Source organism: Pungitius pungitius, chromosome 13 (genome assembly GCF_949316345.1).
Source record: "Pungitius pungitius chromosome 13, fPunPun2.1, whole genome shotgun sequence".
NCBI lineage: Eukaryota > Metazoa > Chordata > Actinopteri > Perciformes > Gasterosteidae > Pungitius > Pungitius pungitius.
Genome location: NC_084912.1, coordinates 12,409,403 through 12,431,283, shown reverse-complemented (window position 1 = coordinate 12,431,283; position 21,881 = coordinate 12,409,403). Strand labels below are relative to the sequence as shown.

The 21,881-nt window shown below is 44.0% G+C and overlaps 1 protein-coding gene across 1 annotated transcript; it reads left to right on the top strand.

The window, feature by feature from the left end:
* Nucleotides 1-5,580: 5,580 nt before the first annotated feature.
* On the top strand, nucleotides 5,581-18,457 carry LOC119213795 (uncharacterized). The gene is made up of 15 exons (XM_037464878.2): nucleotides 5,581-6,621; nucleotides 9,134-9,228; nucleotides 9,402-9,528; nucleotides 9,638-9,687; nucleotides 10,962-11,067; nucleotides 11,451-11,609; nucleotides 11,699-11,816; nucleotides 11,898-11,959; nucleotides 12,118-12,243; nucleotides 12,323-12,417; nucleotides 12,508-12,669; nucleotides 12,775-12,971; nucleotides 13,418-13,547; nucleotides 16,663-16,856; nucleotides 17,635-18,457. Exons 1-15 carry the CDS (start codon nucleotides 5,727-5,729, stop codon nucleotides 17,852-17,854), a joined length of 2,736 nt encoding a protein of 911 aa, XP_037320775.2. The 5' UTR covers nucleotides 5,581-5,726; the 3' UTR covers nucleotides 17,855-18,457.
* The last annotated feature ends 3,424 nt before the right edge of the window (nucleotides 18,458-21,881 follow it).

The following is a 21,881-nucleotide window of genomic DNA, read 5'->3' as shown; positions in this document are numbered from 1 at the left end:
TTAATTATGGTCCTCACTCTGCTCCCACAGTGATAGCGGGCAGACAAATGTGACGTGCTTCCAAGTCTTTGACCTCATAGATTACTCCGATTAACTTTCTAAACTACAAATGAGTGATCTAATGGCCCAATCAATCATCACCACGATCCCTTCTACTTGGTTAGAAGTTGTTTACACCCTTTTAGATCACAATTCATGACATTAGAATTGTTTTTTCTTGACTGACCCGCATGCCGACATGTATAAACGTAGGTCGACCATGTTAATACTTGCTTAACATGAAATGATATGCAATGATATGCATTAAAAGATGACATTAAGTAAATGTCCTGTAGAACAACAAAGAAAATCACATTCCTTCCGAAGAATCAAACTGACAAAATTCCAGCAGACAAAGCCATGTTTTATGGAAATGACACCCGGGTGTCAAATGGAGTTTACATAAAATATTCTGATGCTGTCATGTCTCTAATGCTATTGACCTGTTGGCAAGCTTCACCTCCTAGTGCCAACACTACAATGAAAACCTCATGAGGTCATGGTAAATTTGTCCCAAAGAAAAGATGTCCGTGAGCAGTGCTGATCGTGGTGAGGCCCGTGACTATTGTTACCATCTGCTCACTATTTCCTCCTGAAAAGATGATAATTGAATCTGAAATCACTTTTCTCCCTTGGTTCACGAGTGAGGGTTGTGTCCTTCACTTAAGTCTCCGCCACAATAGTTTGAGCCCTTGTTTGTATTCTCTAAAGAGTCTCTTGCAACATCTGCTTCTAACCCACCGGATCAATTGAGACCATCTAATCACCTGCCACACTTAATTACAACCCCATCGCTGCCTTTACAAGAAGCATCAAAGGGCACCGCCCCCAAAGGGGGCCATGCAGATAAGACTTCAATGGTGTGCCTTTGCACAATAGAAGATGCTAAAAATCTTTAAGCCAGTTTGGTGAAAATAGGTCAGTGTTGGCAGCTGTGGGTAATGTGTCCGAGGCATGGCCTGCTGTCCAGCATGCTGCTCCCCCTATTTAACACTCTTTGTGCCATCCCCTGGGCCCTAATCTCTCTTTTCACTGAGTGTTATAATTAATTTGCAGTGATTTCTATGAGGGCACAGGCATCGTTAGAAACCTCAAAGGGGCTACAAAATGGACAAGTTGCCAAAAGTCGGGCCTTTGTCCTTGATCTGCCCCTTTCTAAATACCCATGACAGCAGCTTTGAAATGCCTGCCTGATGAGGCTCAGATGCTGTGGCCGTGGACATCACAGTGACCATACATGTCTGGCTGTGAAAAAACATCTCACGGCAAAGAAGAACCCACAGCAGCAAACAACACTGCGGTCTGGGTTCCAAAACTCCCCGAGACATAGTACAGCCTGCGTGGCTCAGTGATGTATCAGGACACAGTAATCCTGGTTGGCTATTAAATTACACATCTAACCTAATTATATTTTACTCACTATCTCAAAGCTTTCTCAACAGTGCAAGTCCCGAAGGAGAACCCCAGCGAGAAGAGATAACCGCATCACTTCAGAGTGCTTGGCGATCCACACAAAACTGTGTTGCCATGGGAGAAGTGTAGACACAACTGTTTAGTTGAGGCTTCCCAGTGGTGCTCATAATGCCGTTAATTGTGCAGAGGGCGAGTTGGAGAAAGCGCTACTCACGGCTCGCTGCCGTGCTGTATGAGGTCAGAGCTTCTCTGGCTCCTATCTCCTATTTTATTCTTTTTTCCTCGTTATCTTTCTGTGTTTCATCTTTCGCTGTCTGTGTGTCTCTCTCACTCTTTTCCCCTCAGAGAGGGGGGGGGGGGGGGGGGGGAGAAATAATACAAACATTTCTGAGGTCTCCAGGAATCTGACACCCCTTTCCTCCGTCGGCTCACTCTCACTCTATAAAAAAGATAAACCGGTAAGCTTCAAGCAGAGAGAGACGGAAGAATCGGAGACAGAAAGAAAAAGAGAAAAAGCAAAAGAATAAAAATGAGAGGAGGCCAGTGGTGGGTGGGTGTGGTGGGAGAGTTCCTCTCATCAAACTAAACTTCCATCTCCCTCACAGACAGACTCAGATTCCTGCAAGCCAATCAGCCAATCTAAGACAAATGATTTTCTAGAGTTTTCCCCGCCACACTGGCCGTGGGAACGGCACAGATTCTCATAAAAAAAAAAAGAGCCTGTAAATTATTTCCCTCCTGCTTCAAAGACCTAAACAAGAAAAAAGGTTTGTGTTTATGTGCGGTGTTTCTGTTTTGTTGTCTTTGAGCCTGTTGGTCTCGGCTGGTTTCTGCTGTCAATGTGCGAGTGTAAACACTATTTGAGATCTAAAGCTGTCGTGCTCACGTGCGGCAGTCTGAGACACGAAATACAAAGAGGATGCCATCTTTCATTCTCATGGATAAATAAAACTCTTCAAGAGTCATTTAAAACCAGGGGGGTCCTGTTGCGTTGCGCTTTTCTCTAGGCGGCGTGTTGATCAAAGCCGTTTGTGAGACCTCGTCCCCCCCCCCCCCCCCCCACGCGCCGCCCTCCCTCCCTCCCCCATCCCACACTTCCACCCCCAAACCCTGTCTGCCTTGCTGCTGCTAATCATTGGTGGTCTCCTGACTGCCAACGGTAATTGAATAGGGAGCACAGGACTGGCGGAGGGGGGAAAGGGGGATGGAGGGGAAAGTTCAACCCAGAAGTTCTCAAGGTCACATAGCCCAACCAACCCCCGACCCCCCCCCCCTTCCTTTTCTCATGCTATTGGGTATCAGCCGCTGCAGATATTTGGCACACGCGGTGGACTTCCAGGAGGTTTTGGCGGTGGCGTCTGTCTCGGTGAAACTCGGCGGTGAAAAGGCTCGATCTGCGATACGTTGATCAATCTGTCCGATTGTGGAGTCGACATCGCTTATTTTTGTAGACCGCCCCCCCCCCCCCCCCTCGCTGCTCTAAGAATGTTAATGTGTTGTTTGGTCCACAGCGGTTGCTCAACATCCTCCACAATACAAAGTGGGTTGTGGAGGTTATTCTGAAGCAATAACTACCACCATTCCCCCTGGTTTCACAGGAAGAGGTGACATTCCTCGCCTCTGGAAAGTGACTCATACTGCTGTCTTGTTTAGTAAATACAATTACGGACTAGTTGAAACATTCTCCTCCTCCGTGAATTAGAGCGGAGAAAAAAGGCCTCTATTTTCTTTCAGCTTTTGTGTGTCTGAGTTCTCTGTATGGCCAAACAGGGTTATGTTCACCAGAGACACCGCCCCTGACTATGGACGCCTGAGGAAACCCAACTGTCACAGGAAATGTTCAACATGTTTTACTTTGCTGCAACTGAGAAAGAGGTGAGGGTGTTTTGGATAGGAGCACCACCCAGAGCTGAAGGCTGGTGTTGATGTTGGCTCCGAGGCCGCTTGGGGGCTGCCCAGGATCGACCACTGTTAGTGGGACCAGTTAGCACACACACAGAGCGTGCTCAGACCTGGACGTGTGGACTAAGTCACCCGGTGCAATGAGGTCCGGTGATGTAACTTCACCAAGGCACAGGGCACGTCAAACATACGCCAGGCTATGTCAAAGACAAATAATTAGAATGCTTTAAAATTTACATTGTGCCTCAGAGAGTGGAGACCAGTGGGTTTCCATGTCTGCCACAGTCAGACGCCCCCCCTCCACCCCCCCGGCTGTGAAACAAGAATGTCATTTTTTGTCTGTCTGTCACTGATGCTGTCTCTCAACATTTACCATAAGGAAATCATTCCCATAACTCTACCAGTAAATAAAAGAGATGGAACATTAATGCTACATATATATTAGTGTTCCCCTACTGCAAACGAATATTCAAACAACATGTAAAAAAGATTAGGACCAAACTTGATATTCTTGCAAATTCCAGATCCAGATTTCATGAAAGCCGGCCTCACTAGGCTGCGAATGAAAAGCACTTGTGTGGTTTAACTTTATCCAGACTTGTGAATACCAGAGGAGGTCGTTCTAAGAAGTGGTTGGTTCTGTTTTATGTCCTGTCAGTGTTGTGCATCTGCTCTTTACTGCCCCCCTTTGTTGGCCGTGTAGTATTAACCAGGGTTATGCCACCGTCCTTAACTTTCGAATCCCCTTTGAGACAGTGAAGTACGACCGTTTTGCAATGCACACTTGTTCTCAACGCTGAAGGAGTGAATCATTTTCTATCCATGAATGATATTTATTTTGCGTGAAATACAAAAAAAGGGTTTACAGCTGTTTTTAAGAGGAGGGCATGTTTCCTTGTCCTAATGTGTGTCTCCTTCGCTGTACCTCTCAGCCTGTGAGTGTCTCCACCTCTAAGCTTTGCTTTGTCTGCCACTAACTGTGAGGCCATGTTGTTGACTTCATACTGTATCACCTATTTCTCCCAGTGAGAAACATAATGTGGGTCTCTGACTGGCATGGGTACAAAAGCACTTTTTATTCCCCTGACAAAGCGTCTACAGACCAGCACTGAGTCTGTCAATAGTCATCTGGCCTCCTTCTGAAATCCCCTCGGGGGGCTGTAATTTGTGCCTAGCGACAAAGTCTTTCTGAAACTTTACTACCTGAAAAGATGAGGATATCTAGAAAGTAGAATTAACTACTTGTGCTTCCATCTGCGGCCAGTGTTCAGAAATGTATACTAATGCCCGGCAATAAATTGTTTAGCCCAATTTAAGATCACTAAGTGTTTGAGGTCAGCTTTTATTTGCCAAAAAATAGTCAGTGTAGTTAAAACTCCAATTAAGGCAACCTTTGTGGTACATTTAAATTTAAACATAAAGCCGAGTTTTCCATATGAAGGAGGGTAATTGGCCTTGGCACTAACTGCCAGGACAGAAGAAATATATGTAGAATAACACAAAAAGATTGGATTTTACACACTGTGGGCAGGTAACCATCTGCAAGAACTACTACCCCCTTATGATGGAGGAAGCAATTTCATCTCACTCCAACAAGAGACTGCAGGTATGGAGAGGTGGAGTAATAATTCCCATCGCTCCACTCTCACTTTATGGGTATTATAAAAATACACAGATATCATCTTTTCATCCAAGCCCTCAGTGTGGGTGGCGTGGCGAAGGGGTTTTAAGCCGATGCTGGATGACTTATCGCGTAGCAGAGAACAGGACCGGGCCTGTGGAACCAAGGACATGTTATCGGATGCCATACGGGTTGTGTGAGCTAAGCATCCGCCCTGCCATATTCTCACCGGTTTCCATACACGCAGTGAGTCCTTCGACAGATGACTCCCCTATATGAATCGGACACCTAATATAATCACATTCCCCGACACATTCATAATAATGCATGTAAAAGGGCACCAACACGTGAACAGTATAATCACACACATGCGATCTACATTACATGTAGTTTATGGCAAGATATGATTCGGTAGGGTGTTGCTGTCTTGTTGGGGCCCTTTGAAACCAGAGCTGTATTCACAATGACACTGCTTTACATATCAAAGCCTGCTGATTGAGCCCAGCATTAATTTCAAGTGTTCACCTGACCCGCAGCGTCAACGCTTCTATTTATTTCACTCCTCTCCACAGCAACACATGTCGCAGATGGCTGATTGCGTCGGATGAAGATACCGTGGCTTTCTATCACGAGGCGGTATTATGTCTCGGGTTTGTTTATCGTCTCCAGAGGTTTACCTGGTGAAATTGCATGCGATGTTTAGCAGCACAGCCATTTTACTGTTCGGCAGCCGCTGCTATGGAAAGTGAAAATGCAGAGCGACAGCGAGCTCGTGGGCGCCCCGTGGAGGAAGAGGGCTCAACGGGTTTCCCGTAGGCTGCTCTGCTGCTCATGCTTGAGCGGTGAGGAGCGGGATCCTCTGCAGCAGCAGGAAAGGACGATTAATGGGGACTCTCGGCATCCACACTTGGATCGGCGGGGATCGGGTGAGAGGCAGGCTATCCAGATTACGGTGGAGGATCTGGGGATAGTTAACACCAGCTTCAGCCTGTGCGAGGAGGACACTCCGACCTTATCGCACAACGGCACGGCCCGCTCGGCTAGCTCCGTGTCCTCATGCCTGAGGGCTCTGAAAAAGAAACGACTGAGGCCTCTGTTTTCACTCCCTATGAACATCCAGGGAAAACTGGCCATCACTTCTACCACTGGAGAAGGTGACGAAGAAGAGGAGGACGACGACCCGTTTGAGATTGAGATTGGCACAGATGTCGCGCCAGCTCCCGGAAGCCTCCTATCACCGCCCGCCATTAATCTGATCCCACCCACTCCGTCTGGCGTGGTGGACGACGATCAGTTCTTTGACGTTCACATGGAGGACATTGTGGCAAATGACGCTACCAGCGGTGGAAGCTTTGGTGCTGGTGACCACGAGAGCTACGAGGAATCGATGAAGGGTGCCGAGGCAAAGGAGTCAACCGTGGAAATTCCAGTGGCAGAGCATACGGTCAGTGCTGATAATTCAGCAGAGCCTGAAGAGGGCCTACGTGACAAGTCTGGAGAAGAAGAAGAAGAAGAAGAAGAAGAAGAAGAAGAAGAAGAAGAAGAAGAGGCAGAGACAACCAAAGATGGGGACGAAGAGAAAACAAAGCCACGGCTCTTACATTGCGTGTACCAGGTGGCTCCTCTCCCGAAGTGCACTCCAAAAAGTGAGTGTAATAGTGATAACATCTCCAGTGCTGTTTTAGAAAGGCCACAAATAGACAGGAGATGAAACTTAAGATTAGAGTTTAACTTTTATCAAAAAAGGAACATTCCGGTTTAGCAACAGAAATGTCTCGATCAAACTGATCACATTTCAACAACAACCACTGAACAAAATGCACGTGAATATAATTAGAAAATGACTCACTGTTAGGGCCGATATAAAATATATAGTTTAGATAAAGCTGTTGCATGCAATTCTTTCTGTTTCTTTTTACAGGAGGCCTATAGGTAAGATGGTGCTAAACACACAATAGACTAAAACATTTTTTTACATGTTAATCTCAGTATAAATAATGACACCTTGGCAGTTTGGTGTCAAAGTACTCATATGGTACATGGTGGCTGACTGTCACACTGGTGTGGCTTACTGGGACATACCCCCAAAACCTGTACTTTTCCTACTATGACAAACCAAAATGTCTGCTTTGAAACCGGCCTGATTCTTGATGCACCACATACAAATAAAATTGACGATGTTCTACTTATTTTGATCTTATCTTAAAATAAATGTTTCAAGTACCAAAATGTTTCAATGGAAATTGTTGTCACAAAGGTGCTTCTGGTTTCTTACTTCTTACTGTTATAGAAAGCTTCCACGCCGGCATGAATCGTTTGTCATTTACTGAGCAAGACATACTGAGTTTTCTTGAAGTAAGTTTGCAAACATTGGTATTCAAACCCTTTATTGCAACTCTCTTGTTCCATCCGGCTGCTGAGCTTACGTCTTACCTCTTCGTTTTGATTTCAGTTCCCCATTCAGTTGAAATGGCAAATGGTCATTATGTGACATGGCTACAGTACCCCAAAAGCCTCCTTTGGGAGTTGCAGAAGTTCCCCTTTGTCGGAAGCCCTTTTTAGCCATTGTGCGTGTATTCCCAGTGCGTGGGGAGTGGGCGGTTCCCAGGTTTTGGGTTCCTGTGACTCAGCATGCACTCCTCCCTCACTCGTCTCTCAAAGAGCTTCATTTCTTTTCAAACCAGGGGAGCACAATAATACTGGAAACGATAAGCATCGCTTTTGCCTATCCATTACATAAATGCGCTGGAAAGTTCTGACTCTAAAGCTTTGCTTTGTCATTAAGCCCCTTTGCGTGTCTGTGTGGGACCGGTAGCCGAACATTGTCACGCTCCAAACTTTGATCGCTCTCCATGTTTGTGTGTGTAGGCAAGGATGCAGTGTTTTTGTCTGTGCCAACCAGTCAAGGGAACGAGAACTCGCTCATGCTTTGACTTGTTGTGAGTGAACCAGTTCAGACTGGGAATGATGTGAATCTCTCTGTTACTGGTCATTTCACCCTTTATGGCAACATCTGGCTGTGTCCCTAAGCCTACCCAAATTGGCTTGTCCTTGACGTGGCTGTGGTGGGGCGGGTCCACTGCTTCCCTTCATTAGCGTTCTCACACAACTGCATCTTGTGTCCTTTCTCCCATGCACGGTGAAAAAGCGGGACTGTAAATGATTTTCTCAGGATCTCATAGACACACGGTAGTATCTGAGGTCAGCTGGAGGGGGCAGCTCCGACATGTCATCACCTCGAGCCCAAGACCCATGGCTTTAATCACTCGAGGCCGTTCTTTTCAAGACGGCGGTGTTATGCACGGAGGGTGTGCTGAGTTCTCTTAGCAGTAAGCTAGACTCCATGATCCTTTACAGAGTGACTCAAAGGCAGCCAGGTGATGAAGAGAGTGCCAGCTCGCTGCCCCCCTCCTTGTCCTCCACTGTCTCTCCTGGACCCAGACAAGATTCCACTGCTGACACACATAAACCAATTACACTGTCTTATCTGATTCTGACTCCATCTAAACTCCCATCCATGTCAAACCAGCCTTTCAGAAACAAGCCCCTGAAATGAAAAACATGTGTTTGAGAAATTAGGCAGAATTCTTTTGCTGGGTAGACTATTTGAAAAGACTACTGTTTTAACCGGTAAAGGAGCCAGTTAGGCTTCAATCTGTGACGATATCCAACTTAAAGTAGTTACAACGCAGAACTGCAAAACATTCCAACATCTATCAGATCACACCGATGTGTTGCCTGAGAACGTCTGGGCCTAGCTTGGATTGGATATTCTCACTCTCATTTGTCTTGCTTGTTACGATAACAGAAAAAAAGATATCTGCTCGCTGACCAAGTGACATTTGGAAATGTAAGAATATGGGCTTTCCGTGGGAAAAAACTCGGGGTTGTCGGCAGAGAAGTATGTCGTCGACCAGACAAACAGTCAGTGTGCGTGACGGGTAGCCTAGCAACCCCACGTTGCTGTGTCCAGAATCAGCATCCACAAATAGACCTGGTGACCTGCGAGAAAAGACTCAGAGGGCCTAAAACTCCAAGAAGAGGCTCGCGTAAAAGAGTGAAAGACTTTGTCTACCATACATTGAGTTTACACTAAGTTTGAATAACTGGCATTAATTATTATTAATTTATTTACTTACTGTTGATATTACTATGCAGATGGACTGAGCAACCGAGGTGTGAACTGCTCCGACATGCTGAGAGCTGAACTCTGCCTGCTTCCTGCCAACATGGACACATTCACTCACCAGAGGGTATGACGAACATTTTATTTGGACTTTTTGGAAGCTTTTCATTTGATCTCTTGCTATTATACCCACATATGCGCCCTCAATATGCCTTTTATTTTCTGGAAGGTTCTTCGTCTGATATTGTGACTCTTCATTATGACTGTGAATTGATAACTGAAACCTGTATCGTGTGACAGAGGCTCATAACGCGCTCCTGCAGTCTTGAAGACACACCGACCAGGAGCGCCGCTTTCCACGCTTTGACCCAGACCACAGACCACCAGGAAGATGAGAGGTCGCTCCGACAACGCCGCATAACCGTTGGTGAGTCTGGAAATATTATATCATGGACAAACAAGATTGGTCCACATAACACAACCGATGTGTGCTTCAAAAAATAACACAAGTCTGTTTTTTCCCGCCTTTCGTGCAGCATCGTATACGCCTCAGTCTCAGGATCAGAATGGAAACTTCCCTGAGAAGGTACTGTAAACCATCAAAGCAGGGCCTTCAGGGTGGCATCAGCACACAGCCCAGAACTGCCACAATTACAGAATATGCTCTGTTTATATTTCCCAGCTCTTGATCTGTCAAAGCAACGACTCTGCAAATAGTGCTGCGATATTCATCTGTGTCCAGAATTTGCCAAGCAAGATTGCTCGTATCCTTAGTAATCCATGTGTTAGCTGAAACACAAAAGGCAACGCTTTGGTGTGAAGGGAAATTGCTTGTGTCCTGCATTTACTATTTCAATGCATCGACCTTGGAACACATCAGTTAATATGAGTAATTGTTAGAAATGTACCTTAAGCGACCCCACCTCAAAGTAAAGGCCCATACTTAAGACAGAAATGAGAAAAGAAATGGGATTAATAAGGTATTTTTGGAAATATTCATTCATATTTGCATATTTAGACGATTAATCTCTGACACAAGGCAAAGCTCTCAGCCGAATGCATCATATTACTCCAGAGTCACTTTGTAAAGCCTTTACTGGCAACAGGGAACACTGTTCAAAGACACCGAAATGGGTTTATTTGCTGTGATAGGTCGAGACAGGTATCCAACACAGTCATATCCACCTTGAGTGAGTCAGACAATGATACAGTACCTTGGAGTTTCACCATGCTTTGTCTCACGTCTTGCCCTCTTTACGAAATACGTTTTCACACGTTCACGAGTTTGAGTCAGAATCATCTCCGTGCGTCACGAGCCTCCCTCTTTGCTTCTACAAACCATTGCTTATGTTTTGGATTGCCAAAATGACAATAAGCACTTAGACTTTACATTATTTAACCATGTCTCGACTCAAAACAAGACCTTAAAAAGTACGTCATTATTTTGTTTATGGTATATACTGTGCAGGGGTTCAGCTTCCAGTTTGCTGCTCCGAGCGACTGGAATGAGCTAAAAGCTAAAACTCCACACCCTCATTACCTTCAATAACTCATTACAAACGGTAGTCTGTGATCACTGCAACTTTTTTGTGAGTTTGCCTCTACCTAAACACAGTTTATATATTCTATACAATATATGGGTGTTATTTATTGAGATGTTTCCGTGTGGAGTTTGCTTGTAACAACGTGCTTCCTGCTGCTGCCTTATTGGCCAGGTCGTCCTGCTAAATGATAACTGGTTCTCATTTGACTCATGAATAAATAAATTGTGTGTTGTGTCAATGAAAGTGGTTTTACATGTCACTTGCTTGAATGTAGGATGTGAAAATAAGCAGCTCTGTAACCTCTCCTTCTCCACAGGACGTGGACAGGCAAGTGGCCAAATGTCTTGGGGAACTGAGCACAGATGAAGTCTGCCGCTGGTTTACCAATATCGGACTGCAGAAATGTCTTCCTTTCATCCGAGGTGAAACATTCTTCTGTTTTAACCCTTTGGTGACATATCAAAGGCAGACATTGCCAGTTGGATTCCTCTTATCGTTTGAATGAATATCAATAAACTTAAATCCAGATGGAGATGCTTTATATGTCCTTTAGTTTATGCTTAAGTTTAAATATTATTATATAGTATATATTATTTAGAAAATGAAATGAATACTTCCACTTGATAGCATCAAGTAGCATTCAGGTACAGGTTAACAAGAAAAAATCCTAATTTTACAGAAAATTTTCTTTTGTGTTTCTATGTAAAATTGATGTTTTTCACACTTCAATTGAATTGCTTTATTTGTGCATGCCATTCATATGGCTTGAAGTATGTAGGCGTGTTACTAACTGTTTGTGTTGCAGATGTAAACCTGTGTGGAGCAGACGTAGCCTCGGTGGATGTGACCACTCTGGACGTCCTGCACATCACCACCCTGGAGGAGAGGGAGCAGCTGCTGTCTGCCATTTATAAGGAGCTGCATCCTACCAGCCCTATCACCCAGAGACTCGACTCTCTGCTTGGTACACTTTTATCATTACAACGTGACAAACAAACATTCAATTGCACTGCTGGCAAATGAAACCTTTACTGGCCTCCCGTTTCTCTCCAGATTCGTTAGGCCCCAACAATGTCGAGGCATTCACTGAAACATTAGTGACAATGAGCAAATCTAAGTCCTCTCCACATGTGAGCTGCCTGAGCATGAATCGGCGTTCCCTAAAGCGCAGGTACAGCCTCACCTGTATACGATGGAAACAATCCAACAAAAATGATCTGGATTTTAACTCGTTAGCCTTTTCCCCCTAAAGAAACACCAGCCAAACCCCCTTGGCACAGAGGAATTGTCAGCTGATAGAGATTACAATAAATGGTGAGTAACTGATTGTTATTAATTACACGTAGTGGATTGTTAGCAAAAGAAATGTACAGCATATAAGCAGATATGAACACTAAATATTAAAGTACAGTCACACATAGTCCACATCAGACTACACTTCCTTCTTATTGCTGTGTCATGTCGTGTTGCAGCATCGGAGCGGATAGTTCATCTCCGAACACCTAAGGAAACAACTGTGGGCAAAATCATGGATTCATGCATCAAAATGTTGGGAATGACAGAAGATAGGAGCCTTTTCACACTGAGAGAAAAGCAAGGTGCAAAGCTCATCATATGCTCTTTATCTAGAAAAAAGAGAGACACATGTGTTCAGCATACATGTGCTTCAATTTAAAGGTTCATCAGAAGACCTCCCCCTAGATCAGGTGATCTCCAGCCTACTGACATCGACATCAGAACACAGACAGTTGGAGCTACACTTGTGTAAAACGGTACCAATGATAACTTGTATATAAGCTACCCTGCTTTATCTCATATACTAAATATAACAAGACACGTTTTCGTATGCTTTTGCATCAAAGAAGGGGTCATCGGAAACCACATCAAAAAATAATCCAGGAGTCCACAGCTCTAATGAGAATAGCAACCTCAACAAAAATGTCCTGGTGAACCAGCCAGCCAAAGAAGAGAGGATCAAAGAACTAAACCAACAGGTGGAATCGCTCCAAAATGTCATCCTTCAGGTCAATATCTCTCTTTAACTCCACCTCATAACGTCATGAAATACTGCCACAACGGGTAGAATTTAATTCATTTTGTGATCTTGAACTGATCTTTTGAACTCAAAGGTCCAGGAGCTCCACCACGGCCTGGTGGCATTTTGCGCAGAGATAAAGAACATGGATGGAGATGTGGATGTGGAGAGGCTTAGCTCCGCTGAGCTGGAGGAGAGGTCGCAGTTGGTTAAACGCCGCCTGAATGACAAGAGGCGGAGCCTGCAGACCCTCAGAGACAGCATCAACGACTCCACTGCTCACAAAAAGAAGTAGGTGGACTGCCTCCAATAATTAATAGCTTGTTCTATGACGCAAACTCCTTTTCTTTCACCTTCCAAAGACAACAACAGATAAAACGATAGGAGCAATCTTGCTTTAAAATCGACCATATTTTGAAAGTCCTCGTCGTTTGTGTTACTTGTCTGTGTTTGACTACCATCCATCCAGATATATTATTTTTGATTTAAATGGAAACCAAATATATGCGCAGGTCATTAATAAGTGAATAGTTATAGAAGTTATTTTTCTTAAAATAAAAAAATGTTTCACTGAATCACATGAATGAAATAAATCATATCTACAGGTCTCCACAATGTCCAATTTGTTATGTTTATTTAACTATTAGGAAATTCACGTAACCTTAACTAAACTCAGAACATGAACGTATGAATATATTTAGTTGACCTTAACTGAAATTTGGTCTTTTGCCATTCAGACAGTTGGAAGTACGTCTCTTGGAAAAGATGAAACTGAACTGCCAGGTGTTCAAGGAGGAGATTTCCATGGTGCATCTCAATCGGCAGATGGCTCACCTCCAAAACGCTTTGCAAGAAAGCTATGTTAAGGTACTGCAGATAACTGTTCATGAATCATTTTCTCCGCTGCAGACTGTAACCAGCAAGCTGACGGTCTGGAGCTCTGTCAATGCAAGTTGAATCAATAGCCTCTGAAACTCAGTGGCATCGATATGTGGGAAAGCCGTATGACAAGAGTCAAAGAATGTTTTGATTGCTATAAATAATCAATGAGAACTGAGATTAGGAACTAAAATGACGCTAGCTATTGATAGAAGCATGCGTGGTATGATATTCTAGAATCAACTTTTGCTGAGAAATTGGATTTCTCCATTTTTGGACAATAATGCCTTGGCCTATTTCCCCCGTCTAAAACCAAGAACTCGTGCAATATCCTCTGTATAACTGGCCTTCTTCTCACTAATGAAAGCCATACTGTGTAGACCAGAGAGAATGAATGAATCTAAAGAACATATGAAGTTCATATAATTGTTTGTTTAGTCATGTTCTCGTTTAGCAGCAGAATCAGCGGAAACTGGGACAGGTGGTAACAGCTCGCTGATGAGGTAGCTCATTATTTGACACCATTATGTCCTTGGTCTTTGATCTTCTCTTCACTGTTCTCCTGAGTGACCACACAATGCCCCTTTCAGTCCTCTCTGTTTCGTTAAGTTGTGCAGTTGAGAGTGGCTATACAAGGCTGAGGAATTTTCTTTGGATGAGCATGCACTTTTTCTGAGAAAATGATGTTTAGCGCTGACATCCGAGAGCCTGTGACCATACCAACAATGGAATGTGTGTGACAAAAGCCACTGGGAGAGTGCAATGGAGAACTGGGCCGGCATGTGTAAAACTATCTCCATCTATCCCCGGAGGAGCCTACTTCTTTTTTAATGTGGCTCTTTTATCCCGTTGGAGAAGCCCTAACGAGGTGCCATGAAAGGACACACGCGGCTTCGGCTTTGAAAGGTGCCCCGTGTCACGTTGCCGCCCCGGGGCCACGCTTTTTTAGGTGCTGAGTTTGTGGGAAAAGCAGCAGCGCTAATGTTTATCATATGACCTAATCAGAGTTAACACACAGGTCAGAGCCGAGGAGCAGCCTGGGAACTGATGGAGCTGCTACTCTAATAAGGAGCAGACCGCCCCGTGTTTGGTCTCGTAGGCCTCCCTGCATTACAGAAAATGAGGAAATATTTAATCATTGGCAGCCTAATCTACAGGATCTACTGCAACTGGAGAGCATCAATAAAGCAGCCAAGAGGCAAAAGAGAAAGATAAACAGAGGGTGAGAGTGAAGCGAGCAAGGGGAACGACAACAAAATGGCGGAAATGATTTTAAATAAGCGGTTTAGCTTGGACAATTAAAAAACCTCAGAATGACGATTAAAGAGAGGGAAATGAAAGAATTACTGTCACGTCCAAACTCACTTGAGTGGCATTGAGTTCTGAGACAGATCGGCCACCTCTTTGCCATGGCACGCCCCTGAGTTTAAGAAATAGCATGACTCCAGTTCTTTGTCTTGAGACACCAGTGACGGTCAGATTGTCTTCCGTTGCTCTGAACCAAGGTTGACTGTAAAGATCTCTGCTGTCAAAGCAGCCAAAGTGCTGTGGAGGACGGGACTGCATTGAGATTTGTCAGCACCCATGGGTATAAATGAGATGCTAATCCTTCCACTAAGCAGCGTGTCTTCTGACCGAGTGAGAGAACGTTATTTCATGGGATCATGTTGTAGCTTCCTATGATCAATTTTTACTCGTAGAAACAACCTTTTTTTCCGGACTGACCTTTGTGATCTGCGTGAGCCCTGTTTAATTGCCTACTAGCAGTCAATTGGTTGTGTCTTGTGTGTATATATGTGCCCTGTGTCTGGCCAAGCTAGGTTAGGATTTGATCAAATCTTGTGGATAAACAAGCGGGATATGAGGAGAAAATTCCATGGCCTCTTGGCGTGTGTGCAACATTGAGGCAAACTAAGAGGGAAAAAGATGCGTGTTAGAGTTTGCCTCTCAGGGGGATTCGGCTGCGTTTCCGTGGATATATCCTGTCTGGCCCACTTGTCTGAGGAGAGCGAAGCCTTAGCTTTGACCCCTGACCCTGCCGAGGCGGCATCTATTGCTGCAAGGCATTCACATGCCGTTCAGGGGGAGGGGGGAGTATGCCAAGAGGCTGGATAAGGGGACATTGGAATTCAGTGGTCAGACTCACAAGTTATTTCTGATCCCTCCAAGCTACTTGTGGTGGTGTGATCTCTTCCAAAGCTAATCATTACATCTCGGTGGTCTTTTGGCTTTGATGTCGCCTCATTATTATCTTTCGAGGACTCCCATGTAGTAGCATCTGTAATTTTTTCCCAGGAAATATTGTTACGATGTCTTCTCAAGGAAATTATAGTTTAATGTTTAAGAGGCACAAAATCACACCTTAAGGATTTCATGAATCCTTTGGGTGGCACTTAAGAAAACAACACAAGAAATTGCAATCTCTCTTTTTCTTCCATTTACAGTAACTTAAAGGACCAGTTTAACAATTTGGAAAATACACATTTGTGTTTGATGAAGAAGGCTGAAAACACAAGGAATCAGCAGGCCTGTTCAAAAGCTAAACATGTGCCTACTTTCACCTTTAACGTAAACATCTTCCATACTTTTTGGACAACCCATACCAAAATAAAAATGAGAAGTCGATGTTTTAGAGAGGGCTTCATGGCAAGCTCTCAGTAATGACAATACTCAGCAAGACACAGTGCTCAGCCTAGAAAGAGTCCAACACATACAGAAATTCATCGTAAAATCACAACACTTTTTGTACTAAAGAGTAAAAGTTCATAACTAAGTTTTTAAATGAGGCACAACTCACACATCATCCGTCTGAATGAACGTCTTTGCTATTGTGACAGACGATTTATTTACTGTTCCGCCAGTAAGAATCCTCCTGAAGTCAATGAGACATTAGTTATGCCTCACATTTTCCCCGAGGCACGCTGCACACTAAACAACTACTGTTTCATGACAGCAAAGAAATTAAGAGGTGTACAGTATTTCCCGAAATGCCGACCTATTTTTACGGGATACTATGGGAATAGTGTCACACTGATAACCACTGGCATTTAAAGAGTCTGTGTCCTTGCATTTGTGAATGTGTCTTTGCTGTCTCTACATTCAGGAGAAAGTTCAGAGGAAAAGTTTGGCCATTGGTAGCCTGAGCCAGCTGGTGTCCCCGCAGTCTCCTGCCATGCTGCTGGTCGTGCAAGAGAACCGTCAGCCTGATGGCCAGTATGGCTTCTCGTGTTGCTACAGGGAAGGCAGCGGACTACTGGTGGTGAAGGTGGACAACTGTCAACTCTGTGTGGATGACAGGTAACACGTGGGCATACGCGGAAAAACCAAGTCATTTAGCCAGTTCACGGAGGCTGAGAGTATTCAGTATGTCCCTCATCACGCCCATTTCTTTCATCGCTCTATTGTTCTGTGCTTGGTAGCTATGGCAACCCATCAGATATTGGTCCCAAAGCAAGCAAACACCGTTATGTAATACTTGGATCCACAAGAGAGTGAAAAGAAGCAGATTAAATCGCTTCATATAATTAAGCAATTATTGCATTACAAGTGCATGCTTATAAAACACGGCATTCTCAAACGTGCATGTATTCACACACACCACACACGCACACGCACACACACGCACAGTGCAGTGTAGTTGACATTCCTCTTTGAGACAATCCTGCCAAAAGAAATCTGCCTGAAAGACTGAAGAAAGTCTTTGAGCCTCAATGAGACTGTTCCCTCATTGTAGCCCAGTGAGGAAATACTCCTTAGAAAGCTAATCGAAAGATACAAAGTTCTTTGCACCTCATGGCTATACACAAAAACGAATAAAGAGACATTTTTACTGAGTCTCCAATATTTCACGCACTGTGACTTGAGAATTATTTGATATTGTTTAAGATAACACTGCCTAACACTGTCATTATTTGGTATATTGAAGAGGTTGAGGGAGAATTCCCTTTCAGTACCAACTATTTTTTGTAAAAGAATAGCATATGCTGGAATTTTTATGATCACTAATTTTGACATGGTTTGCTTGACTGATGTCTTGTTTGCATGTGTGTGTATGTGTGTGTAATTGAACCTGTAGACTGGTGGAGGTGAACGGTGTCCCGGTGGTTAACTCTACGCAGGAAGAGCTGACTACCATCTTACTGGAGGGGCCCAGCGCCAAAATTGTTGTCCTTCGCCAGCCCCCGCCCACTCCCACCACCTTAGTCCTGCAGAGCATCATCCCCTCCGATCCCGTGCACAAAAGCAACTTAGTTGGTGTTGAAACAACTCCTCGACGGAAGGTGGTGGCCATCTGATGAAAGCACACAGAGAGAGAAAAAGACCATTGCAGAGACTGAGTGTTGATGATATGTGACATCCTGTCTTTTGTTTGTTATTTAACTCTGTGAAAATGTAAATGTGTTGAATTGATTGACTTTTAGTTTGGAACATCAGATAGTAATATAGCTGTGTTGTTATGTGATGTTTTATCTGCTAAGCCTCAACACATGTAGCTCTGTGCTTGGCGGATACAACAGTTATCCATAATCCGTATGGTTTCAGTGTATATGCAGAACCTTGCCTATGGAAAAACATAACACTGAGCCATGAGGGGAAAATGAACAGTAAAAGGCAGACACAGTCCTTTTTGAGGGTTTAAGAATGTAAGCCTGATGAGGAAAATGCATGCTTCATCTTTTACAACTATAATTGAAAATATGTGAATCGTGTCTATAGTTACTGTAACATATAGTGTAACGATACATCCAATAGCTTTGTATCCTGTTTCTCTTATCAGATTGGACACTTGTACGGTCTGAAGCAGTGTTCAGAGAAAAATGTTTCTTAAAACATGAGTCACATATCTGTTTTTGGATGTTGTAATGTAATCCACTGTGCTGCAGGAATAAACCCTTGGGCCCGGAAATGCCTCATTTCTCAGCCTTGTTCTCCCTAGTTAAGTGGCAGTGGATCATGCAAGTCTGACAGAGAGAAAGCACAAACACCACCACATCGCTGACCCAGACCCCTGGGGCCCAAAGAGCCCGAGAGGACATGTGACAAGACCAAGGTCGCCCGTTGATGACAAAGGTCACACATCAGAAACCAAAACATCTGAGCACTAATGCGTTCCCAATCAAAGGAGAATGAGCTGCATCTCATTCTGATGATGAGAGACATGGTACTTTCTGGTTGCCAAACCGACCCACTGAGAGAAAAGAGTATGACGCTGACGAGCCGGAGATTTGAGACACTTAGTCGCAGACACACCAAAGTGAAGTTAAGCATGGCACGGCATACTGATTTTACCACAGACGCGGATAGTTCTAATGCCGATTGTCAGAACATCCACGCAGCCGGGACTGAGGTGAACCGGTTCTGGGATACCCTTCAGCACAGAGCGACAAGGAGAGAAATTCACAGCTCGGCAAAGCAAAGCCACACAAGAGACAGAGGGCAGAGGAGAGAATGTGTCATGGCTGCCTTTTTGGAAATAAATGAACACTGGAGAAAATGAGACAAAATCCTATAAACACTTCTTCTGGCGAGAGTAGAAAGACGCCGTGGTATTTTCTGTGACCAACACCTCCTAAAACATACATGCAGGCTTTGAGACTCCAGCTTTAAACCACTGCAAGTTGTCAATCTGAGATGCAGGAAATCCACGGTGGGCGAGCAAGTGAAGTGACACAGTGAAACCGTCAAAACGTTTTCCAAGATGCCGTCGAGTCGAGAGGACGACTCGCTGGACTCGCAAGACAACCGCACGCTCGCTGCAGGTTTGACTTGTGTGCAGGGGCCTCCTCCTGCATTACCCAGGCGCCTCAGGTTGACCCAGGCCGTACCTGACACGCAGTGGGACAGAGCATCCTCCACTGCATCTGGTTTGCCTTAGCAGCCGCGGAAAAAGCTTCATCCAGCATGCGCTGATAAGCCCGGCGAGGCCAGCGCGGTGTGGCTGGGTTTCTCTCTTTGGCTCCCCACCTTCTCACTCCTCAGACCCTCTTCCCCTCCCGCCTCCTCTGACTCTCTAACCACCCCGTGACATTTAAGGGTGCCTGGCATCCGTTTGAAGTGGGAGAGGAGGCATTAGCTCTGGTTTCCTGCCCAAATCCCACACAAGCCAATAAAATGCATGCAGGTCTGCAGCAAACCAGGAGAACTCCTGTCCCCAGTTGTGTTAAACAAACACACACACTGGGATTAGCCTTATGATGCACTGCGGAGTATAAAGGATTGTTGCTTAATGGAGGCAATATTGTGTCTTCCTGTTTTTATCACGATCCCACTTTGTGACTGTCTCCTTGCTCCACGAGAGTCTTACAGTACGTTCAATGAAGCCGTCAGTGAGATGTTAATTAGAAGATGCTCATTATTAATACGGAAATCATTTCAATGTTTTATGTAACTTTGTGGAAGGGAACCCTTATGCAGTTAATACAGTCTACACCTTCTAGCCTCTTATATTTCAGTAATCACTCAGCAGCAGCGAGTGCCAGGAAGGTCAGAGTCAAATCCCAGGAGCTTCTGATTTCATTTTGCTGAGGTGGAAATGGGACTTCTGCCTTTTCCTCTGGCAAATCTCACACTAAGTAGCCGCACTCAGTACTTGAGAAACTCCCCGGAGATATTTACCCTCTCCTGGTCGACATTGCTGTGTTATTTGACCTTTGTACCTGGTATATTCTTACTGCATTTACTGCCAGTCCACTCAAGCTGGGGATGTACTGCCATCTATTGGCCGTCTCAGGAACATCACACCATTGTCCTGAATCGGTGTTCATAAAGAGCAAGAGATGTAGAACAATCATATTCCAGATTGGGTCTTGTACCCGAGGTTGGAAAAATCTAAGTGTAATCAGTGGCGTAATCCTCTGGCAGAATTCCGATAAATAATGTGCAAAACACAAAGTCCAGCTGTCCAAAAACTGTAGGACTTAGTTAAAAATCAGGTAAAAATAGAATCTGATTACCCTTGTTTACTAGATTTTGTGTACCTAGCGTTCATGTAAAACAGTTGAACAAAATACTTTATATATTTAATTGTAATTTGTGCTATGGTCATGATTTAGAAACTGTGGTGATTGTTGTTCTGAAGAAGAAGACATAACATATTAAATATTCAAGAGGAACCCCATGCTATTGAACAATGCATCAAACAATCCATCTAACAAGCTCTGTTGGAAAAATGTATTTATTGTAATTGACGTGTTTTATAATAGTGAAGGACAGCAATTCACTTTTTTGTTGCATTATATTGTTATTAGTATAATTAAATACATTTGCCCCTAAATCTCTAATACTGAAGGTTGATTGTCAGCCAGGTTCTTCTTTTATTCAGCAGGTTATTCACATCACACAGTCAGATTAAAAGTAGAGTATGAAGAATGTGCATGATTGATGAATCCACTTGGAGGTTAACGTGGGTTTAACTACCCCAAATGAATGTGTGGAGGCTGGAGCTGACGTGGGGCTACTTTGTAACACTCTCCAAGCTGCTCAATTATAAGGCTAATGAAAAGGCCATTAGGATTAAGTCCAAGGTGCACTTTGGATGAGATAAATATGTTGGGGAAATTGCTTGGTTTTGTCTTGCCAGCAGGCAGCGATTGAGAAAGGTCAGAATAAGGTATTAGTCATTTTGCAATCAGCTTTTGTGAAATATAGAGAGCGTAATGACCCGTGTCCCTGTCCAATAAAATATTTAATTAAAGCAGGATGAAAATGAACACAAAGAGTGAAGAATGGCTGGAGTATTTGATTTGGTTGGTAGAAACTAAGCGAGGACTACAGAGTTAGAAATATTCATTAGAAGAGGACGAACTCAAATGGAAAAAGTGGATCATACATCAAAAGATTCGTATGCCTCTGGTGATTTTTTTCTTCTTCATTTTGTAGCTGGTATAAAATGGAAAAACTTCCCACACTCTGAACAACAAGTAGTAAATGCATAAACCTCTGGCTGGGGAACTATTTTGACATGCGCTGTGAGGAGCAGGCTTACTTATGAAGGAGGCGGAGAGGCAGCGAAATAAAAGGTCCTCAAAGGGAAGAAACTAAAAAATTCATATTGTCTGTGGGAGTGAATTCTGTAATAAGCATTTTTCAGACTTGAGTTGTTATATTTCGAGCTAGTGCATGCACAAAAAGAGTACAGCTATTTCAGTTGATGAATTAGACAAATTATTTGGTACAATAGTCATCTTTAGAATTCCTCTCCAACCCCACATCTCTCGCCCATGAACCGATTACACTCTAGATGGCAGTAAAAGTCTCAGTGAAACCCTCTCAGTGAAACCCAACACTTGCAGAAAGGATCCTTCTCAAGCAACGTTTGAAAGA